This window comes from Lytechinus variegatus, chromosome 1 (assembly GCF_018143015.1).
Source record: "Lytechinus variegatus isolate NC3 chromosome 1, Lvar_3.0, whole genome shotgun sequence".
NCBI lineage: Eukaryota > Metazoa > Echinodermata > Echinoidea > Temnopleuroida > Toxopneustidae > Lytechinus > Lytechinus variegatus.
The window spans coordinates 88,853,445-88,870,330 of record NC_054740.1 but is presented as its reverse complement, the minus strand read 5'-3'; the positions used below and the strand labels follow the sequence as shown (position 1 = coordinate 88,870,330).

General features: G+C 34.9%; 1 protein-coding gene across 1 annotated transcript; it reads left to right on the top strand.

The window, feature by feature from the left end:
• The first annotated feature begins 248 nt into the window (after positions 1–248).
• Positions 249–16,631, top strand: LOC121427454 (U11/U12 small nuclear ribonucleoprotein 48 kDa protein-like). Its single transcript, XM_041623856.1, is given in 10 exon segments — positions 249–285; positions 9,025–9,185; positions 9,909–10,028; positions 10,471–10,543; positions 11,256–11,294; positions 12,901–13,062; positions 13,526–13,653; positions 14,300–14,361; positions 14,363–14,391; positions 16,138–16,631. Coding segments are annotated over 9 exon segments (981 nt in total). The 5' UTR covers positions 249–285; positions 9,025–9,041; the 3' UTR covers positions 16,362–16,631.
• Positions 16,632–16,886: the final 255 nt, after the last annotated feature.

Sequence of the window (16,886 nt, the reverse complement as noted above, 5' to 3'; positions counted from 1 at the left end):
GTTATCAACCTAAATTTTTGGATCACCAACATTTTTTGACAAGCAATTAAAAAAAAAATGGTTATCAACAAAAATTTAGGGGGGGGGGGCACGTCCCCCTCCCCCCACCCGCTTCCGCTGCCTATGCCACCCCCCCCCCCGTAGTTATACGCCACTGGATATTTTTTATCAGTTTGCCCCCGCACGGGATGCGACTACTAGTATTGATTAGATCTAATTGTTTCAAGTTACGCTTTCCATACGTCCCTCGAGCGGCGTGCCGTAAAGAAAACGGGAGATTGGAAGGTAAAGCGAGCAGAATTTCGAACAAAATACGGGAGCAATTACAGTGGTGAGGTATACCAGTTGAATGTTTTGCTCATTAACCCGTGCGGGACTTATTTCTTTTTGGATGAGGGTAATTAGGGGTCTTATATGTAGTTGAATATGTTCAGACTTCAGTTTCTTTGACATTATTCCGATTATTAACAGAATTCAGTCCCACATAGGCCCTACTTATTTCTGTGTTAGGCACTCATTCAATGTTCATTGAATGAGTGGAACAAGGTTATGATATAACCTTGTTCTCAGTATCTCCATGTGTGGCAAAATAAGGGTGGCAATGTTTTGCTTATTTTCTCTTTTTCTTTGGGAAAATGCTTGATTTTTTTACACTGACAGTTTCCATTACAGTTATTATTCAACTTGACTCTTATTTAAATTTGATTCTTTAAATTATTTTTTTCTTAATTAAAAATAGAGATCAAAAAATGAAAATTTTCTTGCCATATTACTTTCCACCAATAGAGGGCGTATATAAAATATGCCCAAAATTCAAATTTTTGAGCGCTCTGGTGAATACAAAAATTATTCTCAAGTTACTAATATTAATAAAAATAAATTGCAACTATATTGAAATTAGTAATTTTGGTCACAAAAGTGATATTTTAATGATTTTTTAAAGTATGTGCTCTGTATAACATTAGCATGCCATAGTCCTTCCAATAGATTCCCCACAGGCAGGGTGGTAGCAGTGAACAAGTGGTGTTAGGTAGAGTAACCTGGGCGAACACCGCAATACTTACCCGTGTTAATAAACTGAGACTCCACTCACGCGCGTTTGGGCCGCCCTAGCTTAGAACTAAGTGATATTAGCGATTTTTTAAAATTCTACTAGTACTGATAGAATATGTAATATTGAATAATATAATAATGTTTAATCGGTACTCACCGGTTCTTTTGTTGCATTTCCAGACCACTTCTCACAATTCTTGGGAAATATTAGCGGTAAATTTTGTCGCCATAGACAGCTGTTCATCCATCTTTATTTATAAATGGAGCGCCCTTTACGATAGTTGTTAATGCCGCGGAGAAATCGTTAGGCATTTTGGCCTGTGTTCAAGGCATTCTTTCTGTTCTATTTTTTATATTGGAAATTGTGCTTTTGTTGTTGCTTGTCAAAAAATTATCGGTCCCAACCTCCTGTAAAGCCTTCTTTTGCTTGTACAAAATTTGTGGTGGTCCCCTAATTTTGTTGGCTTTGTCCGAAAATAAATTGTGTTCTTTATTTTCTTTTATATACATTTTAGGAAAAGAATCCCAAATTTTCAATTAATAAATTGTCTATGTAGTTATCCTGTTTATAAAAAAAAAATACTTAGAATCTGCGTTTCTCTTTATATGACTTTAGGCATTGTATATTTATTATAAAGGTTGTAGGATAGACCCTGTCTAAATTGAATGCTCGCATAAGTCGGTTAATTTCATATCCATTTTGTTATTGATTTGAAAAAAAGGTCGGAATACGTAATTTTTTTAGCTCGCGCGTCGAGCTGGTATTATTTTATCTGTGAGATATATTTCAAATGACATTCATTCTATTTTACGCTTCACAGCAATATAATAAACGTTGCAGCATGCGCTGCGCGCCCGCATGAATTAATGATACTTATCTTGTTTATTGGATAGTTCTGGTTATCAGGTGAATGATTTAAATTACCGCTACACACTGAAACTGTTTTGCAAGTGAAAGGGGATTTTTTACCCTAATAATTTTTTTTTAAATAAGAAAAATTATTAAAAAATCAGAGGTTCTATTTGAACAAAATTAGAGTTAATAAATTTTCGTATGCTTGATTTCCGTCGTCATAAACGAGCTGTTGCTCTATATTTTCCAATTTTAATGATCTGTAATGACTCACCTTTTTTCATTTTGGAACGGGTATGAATTTCTATTGATATATTGTAGGTACAATGAATGTCATTAGCATGTTTTTATAGAAAATGACATTTCCTTTATTTTTTTAAACATTAATTGTTTCCGATTTGAAGGAAAACTGCTCGCATATAGGCCTACGTCTTCACTCAATTATCACTTTTTTTAATTTCCTATTGGTGAGGGATGGATTTTCCTTAATGCATACCAATTTCTTCTTATTATTTTTTATGCTATTTTCATAATAAAGTTTAAATGAATTCAAATTTGCACTACTTATATTATTTAAGGACAAAATAACAAAACAACATCTAGTCATCATCATCATTATCACTAACATCATTATCATCATTACAACCATCATTATCATCATTATCCCGCCTCCATCAGCATCACCATCATCACCATAACCACCATCATCATCATTGTAATCAATCAACTTAATACAAACAATAAAAACACGTTAGTCAATTTCATATGCTTCTTTCGTTGCAGTGGTCTGCTGTTATTGCTTGCGTTCCAGCAACAATGCTTTTCTGCAATTCACTATTATTAATCCAATTTTATTTATGAAAACAAAGTTTTCAATTAAAATTGTGCTTTCTTGAATGATTTGCAAAATAATACAGATCTTTAAACTATTACTCATTATTTTTAAAAGTATTTTTGTACATTAGAAATACATGAGAAAAAAATCGCAGACATAAACGAACGACACAGTGTTGCTTGGATCAAAAAATAATATGCATCAACATGATTACACACATTTTTTCCTCATAATGCAAATAAAACACCTTTTCTTTAAATTGGGTTGAGAAGAATAATTGCTCTTTTAATATGGGTACATTAGGCAAAATTTCCTAACATAAGATCCTCTTGAAAAATAATTTGAACCCTTACAAAAATATAATTTTAATTTAGACTTTTCATCCAGTGTCGATGTTATACGTGCTAGGTAATCCAAATTGTGACAATAACAACACATTGTACGAAATTAGCTAGTACTTTTGTTAAAATTACAATAAATTTAGATCCACATAAATCTCTAACCCAATTTTAGCACTGATGTCGCCTATGAGGTCCATACATGTAATGTTTGGACCTCATTGGTACTAGGAGTGATATAACCTTGTTCTCAAATACATCTCCATGTGTGGCAAAATAGGGGTGGCAATGTTTGGCTTATTTTCTCTTTTCTCTTTCTATGGGACATATGCTTGATTTTCTTACACTGTCAGTTTTCATTACAGCTATTCATATAACTTGGCTCTTATGTAAATTTAATTTTTTAAATTGATTTTTTCTTACCCGGTAATTAAAAATAGAGATTGAAAAATGAAAATTTTCTTGCCATATTACTTTCCACCAAAGAGGGCGTACACAAAAATATGCCCAAAATTCAAGTTTTTGAGCGCTCTGGAGTCTGGTTAATACAAAAATTATTCCCAAGTTACTAATGGAAAATAAATTGCAACTGTATGGAAATTAGTAGTTTTGGTCACAAAAGTGAAATTTTAATGATTTTTTAAAGTGTGTGCTCAATACAGCATTGGCATACCATAGTCCTACCTGTAGATTCTCCACAGGCAGGATGGTAGCAGTGCCAGTGAACAAGCGGGCAAGAATTAACCCAGCAGATGAGCACCCGGTGTGAAGCCGTGGGCTCAGAACGTCACCATGGGGCTGTTTCATGACGAGATGAGCGATATGTAGGAACATCCAAGGCAGGGGCCGTGGAGGGGGGGGGGCACTCATTCAATGAACAAGGTAACCTTGTTCTTTCATCTGACGTTACTATCATGACAATATGCAGATGTGTGGCAGAGTAAGGGTGGCAATGTTTGGCTTATTTCTCTTTTTCTATGGGACAAATGCTTGATTTTCCTACACCGTCAGTTTTCATTATAGCTATTCATCATATAACTTGTCTATTATGTAAATTTAAATCTTTAAATTATTGTTTATTAATAAAAAGAGATTGAAAAATGAAAATTTTCTTGCCATATTACTTTCCACCGATAGAGGGCGTACACAAAAATATGCCCAAAATTCAAATTTTTGAGCACTCTGGTGAATACAAAAATTCTTCCCAAGTTACTGATGAAAAATTGCAACAGTATGGAAATTAGTAATTTTGCTCACAAAAGTGATATTTTAATGATTTTTAATGTATGTGCTATGTACAACATTGGCATCCCATAGTCCTACCTGTAGATTCCCACAGGCAGGATGGTTGCAGTGAGCAAGTGTAAAGAACAGATAGCGGTGCGTTCAACGCTAGTGGGCGTGTACATTTTGCTTATTACATGACGTCATCCAGCCACTGCCGAGAGCCAATTTATGAATGAAAATATAGTAAGCATGTGCAGTGCAAGCCTTCCATTGCCCCACACAGTATTCCACCAAAACAAGTGTGCAATTCTTTATCACCTTGTACCAAAATCGACCTAGAATTTTACTTTCCTATATTTTAGATGAATTACGAAAGGTATTCTTGGAGGATCTATTTTCTCACCGATACAGCACAGGTAAAAGCGAATTTCAATTACTTCTTGCTTTTCTGTCAAAATCTTACGAATTAGCATTGATATGGCATCGTGTTCATTGGAGTTTGTAGAGTCTATCGCGACGTGTACAAAGTCAATTGATTTCTGGATTTTGGAGCATCGCGCGAATATGCATGAAATTGCAGAGTCTCAATAATTTTCGATCGATACTGGAGCAATCCGATCACGAACCAAGACCATTTCCCGCGTAGACAATGTGACCAGATATCGCTATCGATACTTTTGCACGCAGTCCGAAGGAATTATTCTGGCGACCACGTAGTCATGGCATGATCTGCGCGATTGGCCAATCAGCGGTCTCTGATTCACTGAGCCGAGACTGTCTATCCGTTGTACACAGTCTATGGACAATTTACCACTGTGTTCAGTCCCACTTTTTTCCAAAACCATGTACAAAAATGTAAAATGACCATATCATGATTGTGATTTTTTTGCATGGTCAGCCCCCCCCACTTTGAAAATGGTTCCGCGGTCCCTGAATGGACCATTTTTACGAGATAGGAAGATTGGCGACACAAATCAGCGCTTTCCATTTCAAAAAGCCAATCTTGCCTTCCATGTCTGCGACATAGTTTGTTAACAATACAATAGATCTAACTTTTAGTAATGAAATTGTATGGAGCTAGTTGATGAAACTTGGACATACAGTAACTGAGTAAGAGCAATTAAGTATCCCTGAATATCCTGTGCAAGTTTCAGATTGCATGACCAAGGTCAAAGGTCATTTAGGATCAACAAACTTTGGTAATGCTGGAGGTATTTGTGGAATTGTCATCATGGGCGGTATTCTGAAAATCATGTTAACTTTCGTGTTAAATATTGTGTTATCTCTCTGATTCAACATGCCCCTAACATACCCCCAAATCGGTATTCCGAAAACCGTGTTATCTTATTTTGTGTTATTTTTAGCTCCTCCCACTCTGCATCTATGTAATCCCATCAAATGCGCTGTTAAAGGAAAGATCGCGCAAAATTTTTAGGGGAAAAATCATTGTGTGCGTGGTGACATGAAGCCTGCTGCATTGTGACATCATTTTGTAAGCGCAACTACAGCTAAATAAAAGTTAGAGCTAGTAGGGGAGGGGCGATTGTGACAATTAAAAAAAATATAACAGAATAAAGAGACCTCGACTGATTGTGGCAGGGGGAGATTTCCCCATGCAAATATGGGGGAAAACATCTATTTACCCCCAAATAATTTTGAAAACTTGTAAAATAGATGTGCAATGCAAAAAAAAATGCACTTTAAGAAACATTAAAAGGAGAATGAAACCTTTGGACCAAGATAGCTTGTGTGAAAACAGAAAAATCAAAGAGCAAGAACAAAGAAAGTTTGAGAAAAATCGGACAAATAATGAGAAAGTTATGAGGTTTTGAATATTGCAATCACTAATGCTATGGCGATCCTCACATTGGCAATGTGACAAAGATGTGTGATGTCACTCTTGAACAACTCTCCCATTACTTTAGTATATATTTCACTTAAATTGCCTCTTTTATTACATCTATCAGTAAAACATGTATTCTTTCTATAGGAGGGTATGTAATACAGAATTTTAAAGAATACATCATGGATAAAGAGTTTGTATCACCATACGAAAAAGCAAAAAGACACATTTTCAGGGTATTTCATAGTCCATCAAAGGGAAAGTTGTTCATGTGTGACATCACACATCCTTGTCGCGTTGCCAATGGGAGGATCTCCATAGCATTAGAGATTGCAATATTCAAAAGCTCATAACTTTCTCATTATTTGTCCGATTTTTCTCAAACTTTCTTTGTTCTTGCTCTTTGATTTTTCTGTTTCGACACAAGCCTACTTGTTCCAAAGGTTTCATTCCCCTTTAACTTGACATAGAGATATTATCAAATTAGTGCTTAGAGCGATCAGACAATAAAAAAGATATTTGTTTCTCATTTTTGCCCCCCCCCCCCTCCGAAACACATAGAATGACGTCCCATGGCAGGAGAGATTTTTAATTGCTGTACTGCTAGTTTTAGATGTTTTCAATTTTAATCCTCTTCTTTTTGTCTTTAATTTTTAATGGTAACGGCAAAAAGTAAACATGAGCATACATAATAATTTTTTTTTTTATAGTCAAAATTGAAGATGCATTTGAAGGGTCCTCTCACAGTTAGTTCCAGACAAAGAAATTGACGTTTAATCATTGTTAGTGGAAAAAAGATAGAGAGAAAATAAAGTTGGAATAAAGAAAATTACTGGTAGTTCTGCCCAATGATAGCTATATACCAGTCTATGTTCTTATCGACATTTTCGTCTGCTCAAAAATGTGCAGCTATTGTCATCCCCAACTTAACCTCTCCTTAGGACAGTGTTAAAGTTGAATGAAGAAGGGGGTGAGTTTCCATAAATATGGGTTCCACACACAATATACAGTGCGTCCCAAAAAAAACTATACACTTTTGAAATGGCTGCCAAATAAAAAATGTAGCACTTTGGGGGAAAAGACTTATAGATATGGAAAGCCAATAAAGTCAACTTTCAAATGACACCAAAAAGTTGGAAAATTATTCATGCTTGAGCGAGCACTGCCCACTGAAACAAAGGGTATGCAAACTAGGGTGGGCTGGAATTAGCCTTCCAATTTCTTTCAGATTTTTTGTTTGGTACTTGCAAAGTTGAAGGTTATTTGGTGAATTAAAGATCAGATGTGATCAGTTTGTTGTTTGTGAAAATTTCATACGTTATTAAATTGAAATTTAATGCATGAGCGATCATGAATTGCAATTTTTAGTCCAGCTTTATCATGTGGATCATGTGGATCTCAACAATGTGTTCATGACAGTCAGGAGAAGAGGGGGTAATATGACTTAGGTAGGTGAAGTAAGTTGATGGGCTAAAGGTCAACAGAACATTTAGCATCCCCTCCCCCACTTCTCCCCTCCTGAGAGACTAAGCTTGGCTAGGCTGGACAGGAATTAGCCATACAGTTTTTTGAGAGGTTAGTCTCTTGGAACTTACAAAGCTATAAGGGTGCTATGCTATTCATGAGTGAGATAAGTTTTGGTTTTAATAGGAAAATTTCATGAATTACTAAATTGAAATGTAATGCATGAGTGAACAGGAATTGTAATTTTAGTGTAGCATATTCATCTTGTGGACATCAGAAGTGTGTTCGTGAGAGTCAGAGTAATGTGATGGTACATGTACCTGTTACAAGCAAGAGGGCGAGATATGCTAAGACTTGGTTAAAAGGGCATTCCTCTTCTTTTTGTCCTTTTACAAATTAAAAGTCATATGTACCCTCCCCTCTTCACCTCCATTTCCCAGCCCCCTCTCTCTTTGTCTCATCACCTCCTGAATTGTAGCCTTTTCAAAACTTAACTGCCAAGTGACCGGTGGCTGATGGTCAGTTTGAATGATTACCCAAAAATTTAATGATGATGATTAATGAAATATTTTATTGGAAAAAATGAATGTTTGATTGATCACACTGCACATTGAATGAGTTGATTTACTGATAAATTGTTGATTAAATGATTGATAGGAAAAAATTGATGCCCTAATTCATAATTAATCATTAAACCAACATTCTGCTCTGGACTTCATGCGTACATGAGAATAGCCATCAGTCTCTCAACCGGAGGGGAGGCCGGGAAAGAGGGAGGGGGCGGGGGCTGAATGTTCTGTTGACCCTTATTTCATCAACCTACTTCTCCCACTTAAGCCCTATCTCACCCCCTATTCTCCCGACTCCCATGAACACATTGCTGAGATCCCCATGATAAAGTTGAAATGCTGCCCCAAAAGAGATCCAAATGATAAAGTTGAAATGCTGCCCCGAAATTGTAATTTGTGTTCACTCATGCATTAAAGTTCAATTTAATAACTTATAAAATTTGGTTAAGTTATCAAAACTGATCACGGTTGATTATTAATTTATCACAACGCCCTTAACTTTGCAAGTTCGAAAGGATTTGCCTCACAACAACTGAAATAAATTGGAAGGCTAATTCCAGCCCACCCTAAATTTCATACCCTTTGTTTCAGTGGGCAGTGCTCGCTCAAGCATGAATAGTTTTCCAACTTTTTGGTGTCATTTGAAAATTGACTTCATTGGCTTTCCATATATGTGGGTCTTCTTCCCCAAAGTGCTAGATTTTTTATTTGGCGGCCATTTCAAAAGTGTATAGTTTTTTTTGGGACGCGCTGTATAGTATATATCAGTTGTTCAAACAGATATCATGTCACAAAAAGGATGAATACTAATTTTCGTGATCATTAATTTTCTCCTTCTACAGGTAAAAGTAATGTTGTCATGGAGACAGATGTAGCTTTGAGTAACAGTGTCATAGCCCAGCGGCAACAAGCCCTACAGAAATTTTCTGATGTCATAGATTCAGCAAGCAAAAACCTTGATGGAATTTTGAAAGAAATCGGATGGAGTATTGAAGATCTTCAGGTGTGTATGTTACACTGTAGTAAATTCGAGTTTGGGGGATACATATCTCTCTTGTCGTCTCCTTTCACAATGATTGATGAGTATCCCAATCACCAAATGAAATCAGTTGGAAGTTTTCCAATAACTTGCTGAGGGAGGAAGATTATGTTATATCTTTTAGATTTAACCTGTTATATGCATGCCCATCAACTTACTGAAGAATGTTTTTGGTCATGTTTATTCTGGATAGTACCCTGTAATATTTTGTCTGTTTGGACCCCACAACTTCAAACTTTATTTTCTCCCATACAAAATTACAACAGTTAGAGAAAACAAGTGACAAAATCTTGGCATTTCCTTCAGAACAACAAAATATATTCCAGTACACTCTTTTAGCAGCCTCTTCCAGTCTTATCCTGTTTATATGATAATATTGATTATGACATTTCAGTGTAATATTTGTACATTGAAATTTGCAATATATTTTCTTGCTTATATTTTATATAAAAAGGAAGAAATAAATTGTAAATGTTAGAAATTGAAATAAACAAAATGAAATGAAATTTCTACAGTTTATACTGCTTTGTTTATATATCAATATACATATGTATTCATTCATTTACTTATGCTTATCTCTAATCAGTACATTTAAATCCCAAATGGTCAGTTTACAACTATCAAGACCTGCCGTATAACTATCGACTACAATCATTGTCAATAATTTCCTTTTATCCTTTCCAAAAGAGCGAAGAAGCTGAGATGGTATGTCCTATTAACCCACATCATAGAGTGGTTGAGTCCTCTCTTATAGGTCATGTTGAGAGATGCAAGTGGGCAAAAGATGGATATACCAAGGAAGATAAGGTAACCGATGGAAATCATCTCTAAACTGTATTGTACTGTATACTAACACCAATTTTAGGTCTGACAGGCGAATACAAAATGTGCATACATGTACCTATGGAACTGTGTATTGCAAGACCTCAAGATTCTTATGAAAGATCACATTGTGAGCTTTTAGCTGTATGGATTTATTGCACAAAATGTTGAAGATGGCCTTAAATTCATGAATTCATGTATGGGAGTCACAACTTTATAAGAATATGAAAGTGTTTTTAAATTTGCATTAAATGTAAATTTTTGATAATCAATGTAGTAATGAATGATGACAAACCCAAATAAACCAAGATATTGATTTTCAGTACATTGCCAATTATTCTATGGTCCTTTACTTGTTGATACATGTATGTATGGTATACCAAGGTATGTTTCTCTTCATGTTTTGTTTTCTTATTCTGCTTTATAGGATCATGCAGCATCTTTGGAGGCCAATAGCTTCTTCTATGAAAATAAAAAGGATGTTCATACAGTTGAGCTTGGTAGGTATCCAACATAGAATATGGGCTTTATAGCATTAATGAGGTACTGATGATCTAGTTGCCTTCTTAATTGTGCACTATATGTTAACCCGACTTTAGATCCAGCTGCTTCAGGCCCTTGGAGCATTTGAAGAATTCATCCTACCGGGTACCCATACACCTCACCTGGGTTGAGTGCAGCACAATATTGGTAAATTTCATGCGGAAGGAAAACTTGCCATGGCTGGGAATCTAAATTATGTCCCTCAGATTGAAAGACGAGAGTCATAATAACTAGACTACGACACGCCCGTGATGATGTTTAATGCTAAATATCTTTATTATTATTGAGATTACAGTGTATGTGTACAGTGAATCACTTTTTCTTTCTATTAAAGTTGAAGTAATAATTTTGATTCAGATTTTCAAAATGTGTCAGTTAAAGCATTGCCACTTAATGAAATCTTGCAATAAGGAGAAAATACTATTTTGATTGATATGTAATCTTCACATAAGACCATCATGATAGGGGTGAGTATCTATCACCTTCAGTGATATTTCTAGTTGTATAAGTAGTTTAACAGACAAGCAACACCTGTAATAAAGGGATACTCTTGATTTCTTGGTCTGTATAGATTCATGACTAAAATTCTTTAATAGAATCTAGTTTTTAATGTTAAAATTTGGTTATTTTGAAATTGATATGTCATTTTTTTTGCTTCTTTTCCTTTAGATGTGAATAGTCAGAGGGAAATAATGTCAAGATTTGCCGGTAAGAGTCGCATGAACAGATTGAATTAGGCATTGTATGGTCTTTATCAATGCAAGTTGCCATTTGGGTGATGACTTTAAAATAACACTAGAATCTCTCTACACATAATTGCCTGTAGGAAGATTTCCTGTGTCATTTGATTTCGGGGAAGGTTTTCTTTTCTCTTCCCCAAAGCATGTATTATAATTAAGAAGGTAATATATTATACTGGAATTTGTGAATTTGTGGAAATATTGCTGATTATTTTCCCTTAACTAAAGAAGTTATATTAAACAAATAGAACAAACTCCATTTCAAAGGAGTTTCTTTCATGTTGTATTGTGTATAAAAGCTTTAAGATATTTTTCTTCCTGATTTATGGATTTCAAGGTGAACATCAACAATTTATGGAAAGTTGTAAACTTGGAGCGGGAAAAAATGATAAATATGTCCCATCTATAAAGATACAACAAAGCAATGCTTTGAAAGCATAGATTAAAAACAATATTGTTGTGAATTATTATCATATTACCTGCCTGCATGAATCTTATCAGTTTCGATCAAATATCAAGAAATTGCTATCTTATATGAATGAAACAATTGCCAAAAAGTAGATAGAATATTTTCTTATAAAGAAACATTAAACAATAATTGTTTTTATTTCAGCTGGATAATACAAGACTGCTTCAGCTTGACTTCCTTTTACTCACACTAATACACTGAGCACTGTGGATCTGTGGCTGATATTCACACTGTTAGCAACTGATTATATCCTTAAAATCATATCCTTTCATTTAAACTTCAATGCTCGGTTCTTTACAAACTTTTTTTATCTACAATCATGAAAACTTACCTATTTGTTTTTTAAGCTTTCGCTTGTGAGGCTGCAAGTGATTATGCCATCTACGACGAAGATCTTACAAAGCTTGCAGCCTCGCAAGCGATAGTTCACCGAACATTAGGTAAATTTTTTCATGTCTACTCACCAATCAGACAAATCTTTTCAGTAATTTTTTTGACTTGGATTTTATAAAGGAAAAATTAAATCTTGTCCTCATGAATAAACTAGTATCAGTGGACATGAAGTGTAATTATTTCAGCTGTACATTCGAAAATACCTGTATCTGTTATATTTGATCTCTAACAGACATAAACAGACAAAAGTAGGTAAATTGATGAATTAGAAATTTTATTTTTAAAGGTTATTCAAAATCAAATTAATTACAATTTCCAGAGTTGTTCCCTATTCAATTTATATAATATTTTTCATTATGCCATGATGCATGTACCTTATTGCCTATGGTTTCACAAGACTTTAGAGAGAGAGAGAGAGAGAGAGAGCAAATTTATTATTATCATAGGAGAATATAATAAAACTTTTTGTTCTTCATTATTACTTTACTTTACAAACTGCTTGAGCAACGATAATTGGAAAGCATTACCACTTTTCATATAAAACAGAAAACAGAGACTAACTATCTTAGGAAGGTCCCACATATAGGTGGATGAATGTGTACAGTGAACAATTCATTGAATTGCCCCTTAATAGGTAAAGCATGAAAGAAGAATATTGTCTGTCGACACAGCTATTTTTAATGCAGGTTTTATTGTTTTATTACTCCTGTAGGTCCATCAAATAGGACGTTCCCTCGGACAATGGACCGTCTTGATGTGGAGTTCAGCCCTGATGAGAGACTAGCTATCTATGAGAAGGTTAGGGAGAAGAGTCAAATTCAAACACAAGCTGACCTTGATGACCTAGAGATGAACTTTGACGCAAATAAAAAAGGTAAAGATGATATTAGTGTTATGATGGTGAATGTGATAATGACAATGATGATGGTGGTAGTAATGATGGTGATGACGATGATGAATGATGAGGATGATGATGATGAGGATGATGATGGAGATGGTGATGATGATGATGATGAGGATGATGATGGAGATGGTGATGATGATGATGATGTTTAAAGGTGTTCAACCAATCAAGCTGAAGGCATGTGTTATCGCACCTATGTATATTCATCATGTACTTTTCATGTTTTATATACTTTTACATATTATCTATGTAATCTCATACATTGTATTCATATTGTAGCATTGTAAGTTACATGAAATGAACGAACGAATGAATGAATGAATAAATAAATATTTTATTGATCACAAACAATGGTTTCTTTCTATACAGTTGTCCAGAGAGACATGTTTTTGCTTTTATCTATTTTTTCTGTCAATCCTTCTTTATCCTGTAGATGAAGAAGACAAGAAGGAGAAAGTGAAAACTCATTCAGAGGTCCTAGCTGAGATGAGAGACTACCGGCGACGCAGACAGAGCTATAGAGCTAAGAATGTCCACATTACTAAGAAAACCAGAACTGATGTAAGTATAACTCAAGAACCAAAAAAAAGCCTTGTTTGGGTTATGTGAAGAGTGATGAGAAAACTTTACCTTTGGAAAGATTTCTGTTGTTTTACTAGGAAACAAGGCGATGAAGTAGATTGGAATCCTGTGAATACCTTGTGACTTTTGCAAAGATGCTGAATTCTGTGAGTGTAAATTAGCAAGCTTATACCTACTCTGCCATATCCATGATTTGCTGTGGAGATTCTCGCATTATTTTGTTGATTCTGAACTGGGAGTTTTAGATGAGAATAGATGCTGAGCAGGATTCCTTGCTAAGATACCAAGCCAGGAGTTGCCCTAATGTTTTACAAAATCTTATGCAAGGTCTAGTAATAAAATGTTTTCATGTCCATTATAAAGCTAGATTGATGCGTAGAGATTACAAAACAAAAGCTGATATTTATGGCAATCTTCCACCTATCACCACCACCATAATTAAACATAGATTAAGATTTGCTGATCCTCAAAATCACCTTGTCATTAAGAATACAAACCCTGTTGTGTTTTAACGATGTGGTTTGATTACCTTGAAACATGTTCTGTTTACTGTTTTGTTTTCTTCTTATTCTTCCAGTTTGTGTTATTATTTTGGTAATCCTTGTTATGTTTTAATCTCTACCAGATCATGAGGGAGATAATTGAATCTCATATGAAGATCTTTGAAGACTCTCCGAGTGCTGTCAAAGAAGAAGAGGAAGACAAAAAACATGAAAGGTAATTTAAATCTCTTTTTTGTATTCTCATGTGACAGACAATATGATTCAACTGTATCCATTTTTATAAGTTTGTCATTTTGCCTCCGAAGAAGATTCTGCTAGGATCGAAAGCTTAGGCCCCTTTTGACTCTTATTTAAAAATAAAGAAAACCTAATGATTTTGACTGAGATTGAAAAAACCCTGTATATTTTAAACCAATTTCATCAATTGGGTTTCTAGTCAGTGCCATGAACACTGAAATTGGAATTTTCATGGATATAGAATGAAATTGAAATAAAATCTTGTATGATTGCCCAAGTGATCTGGGGCCGATTGCACGAAAGGGTCTTTGCAAGGACCGTCTTTCGTGTCGCCCATCTTTTATGATGCGCCATGTGAAACACATTTTAAATAAATCATCTGCAAACATATTCATTCGTCCGTTAAATTAAACAACATATTTGTTTATAAAATGATGTGATATATCATGAAATTGTATAAAATTTGATTTAAAAGCAAACTAAAGAATCTTATTCTTCATCATAAATTTCAAAAACAACCCGCCTATAGCGTATCATAAAAGATGGGCGACACGAAAGACGGTCCTTGGAAAGACCCTTTCGTGCAATCGGCCCCTGATGTCTTTTTAACTATCATTGACTTAGATTCTCACTATAGGAATCATGTAACCTGTTTAAAGGAAACCAAAACCCAAGATGAGAAGCAATCTTATTGGAAAGAGTAAAATAGGATTACAAATAACAAAGTTATTGAATTTTTAAGTTTAGCAATATTTTGTGAAAACAGTCGTCATGAATATTCATTAGGTGGGCTGATGATGTCACATCTCCACTTGTTCTTTTGTATTTTATTATATGAAATTAGGTTTATTCAAATTTGTTCCTCCAAGAATTAGAAAAATTGGATTGACAACAGATTTAGTGCATTAGATATTTATTGCTGCAACTTATTTAATTATGAAGGAGACATATTATTCACACAAGTATGAAATAATGAAAAAATTATGATTTCAAGTAATAACTTAAGAAAACAGAGAGTGGAGATGTGACATCATCATCAGCCCACCTAATTAATATTCATGACGACTGTTTTCACAAAATATTGCTAAACTTTAAACTTCAATAACTTTATTATTTGTTATCCGACTTCGATGAAATTTTCAGCATTTTGCTCAGTGAATTCTACTCTATGTATTAAGATTTAAATATTTTCAGCCCGGACCATCCCTTTAAGTCTTTATTTTATCAACAAATAACCACATATTTTGCCTGCTTGTTTTTTTCAAATTCTGTAACCAATTTTCTCCAAAATTGAGAGTGTTCACCATTATTTTAAAGTGTGGAGTTTTATTCAGATGAGAAAATGGACTTTCGAAGATAATTAGGAAAATTTTACTTGCCATGTGAATATGTCTCGAGTATTATAACCATTTGCATTTCATTCTTTTCAAAGTGTAAAACTGTTCCGATTTATACAGATGTATAACACATCCACAGATGCCTGCTTAGCACTGCAGACACATCACATTACCGACCCATACCCACATGATTAGCCTAATTTCATTGGAGGTATTTCCATAAAAAACCCATTATCATTAGAATAAACATAAAATCTTGACCCACACTCACTTTCTGACTTAACTAGTTGTGGGAAGTTAATATTTTGTCATCTCTCACAGTTTTAATTACTAAAGCTTTCATGTGCACATGATTATACCGAATACTCATTGTTTTCATCCATTAGAACTCACTCGAGATCTAGAGAGGGTAGTACCTCCAGAGATACAAGGGATCATCACCGACGTCGCCGATCACGAAGCAGGGATCGAAGCAGAAGAAGAGATCGGAGCAGATCACAAAGCAGAGAAAGCAAATCACACCGTCATAAGCATCGTCATCATAGTAAACATAAACATAAAAGTAGACATAGATCACCAGCAATGGAAGATGATGATTGATCAGTTGTAGAATGGTTTCTAAAAATAATTTTTGAATCTTTTAAATCTTTCTTAAACATCCCCTGGAGTGAATCAAAGGTTTGGTGGTTATTTTCCCTGAATATCAGTGTTGTGTCCAAGTCCAAGGCCAGGGCTGGATCATGAAAGGACAGGACCAAGGCTGGATTACCCAATGACACAGACAAAGCCTGAATTTTGTGGAATAGAAAAAATATGAAGCGCTTGTTTAGTTGTTATATGTATATGTGAAGTGTTGCTAAGTTATCATCAGTGCAGATGCATGAATCTACTTCAGATACGCCATACTTACCTATTCCCTTAAATGCCATTCGATCGCCACGCTCGAATACACCCGGCAAAAATTTCTCCTATAAAAGGAGAAAAAGTCTGCAACGCAGACTAGAGCCCCGCACGACAAGGAGGGAAACCCCGCCCTATACTATAAGTACCTTGCGTGCGTGGCTCACTCCCTCTTTCTTTTGCCGGCGCCCGAACCTAACGGTTGTGTGGCGCTTACGCTCAGTTAGAGTTTCTA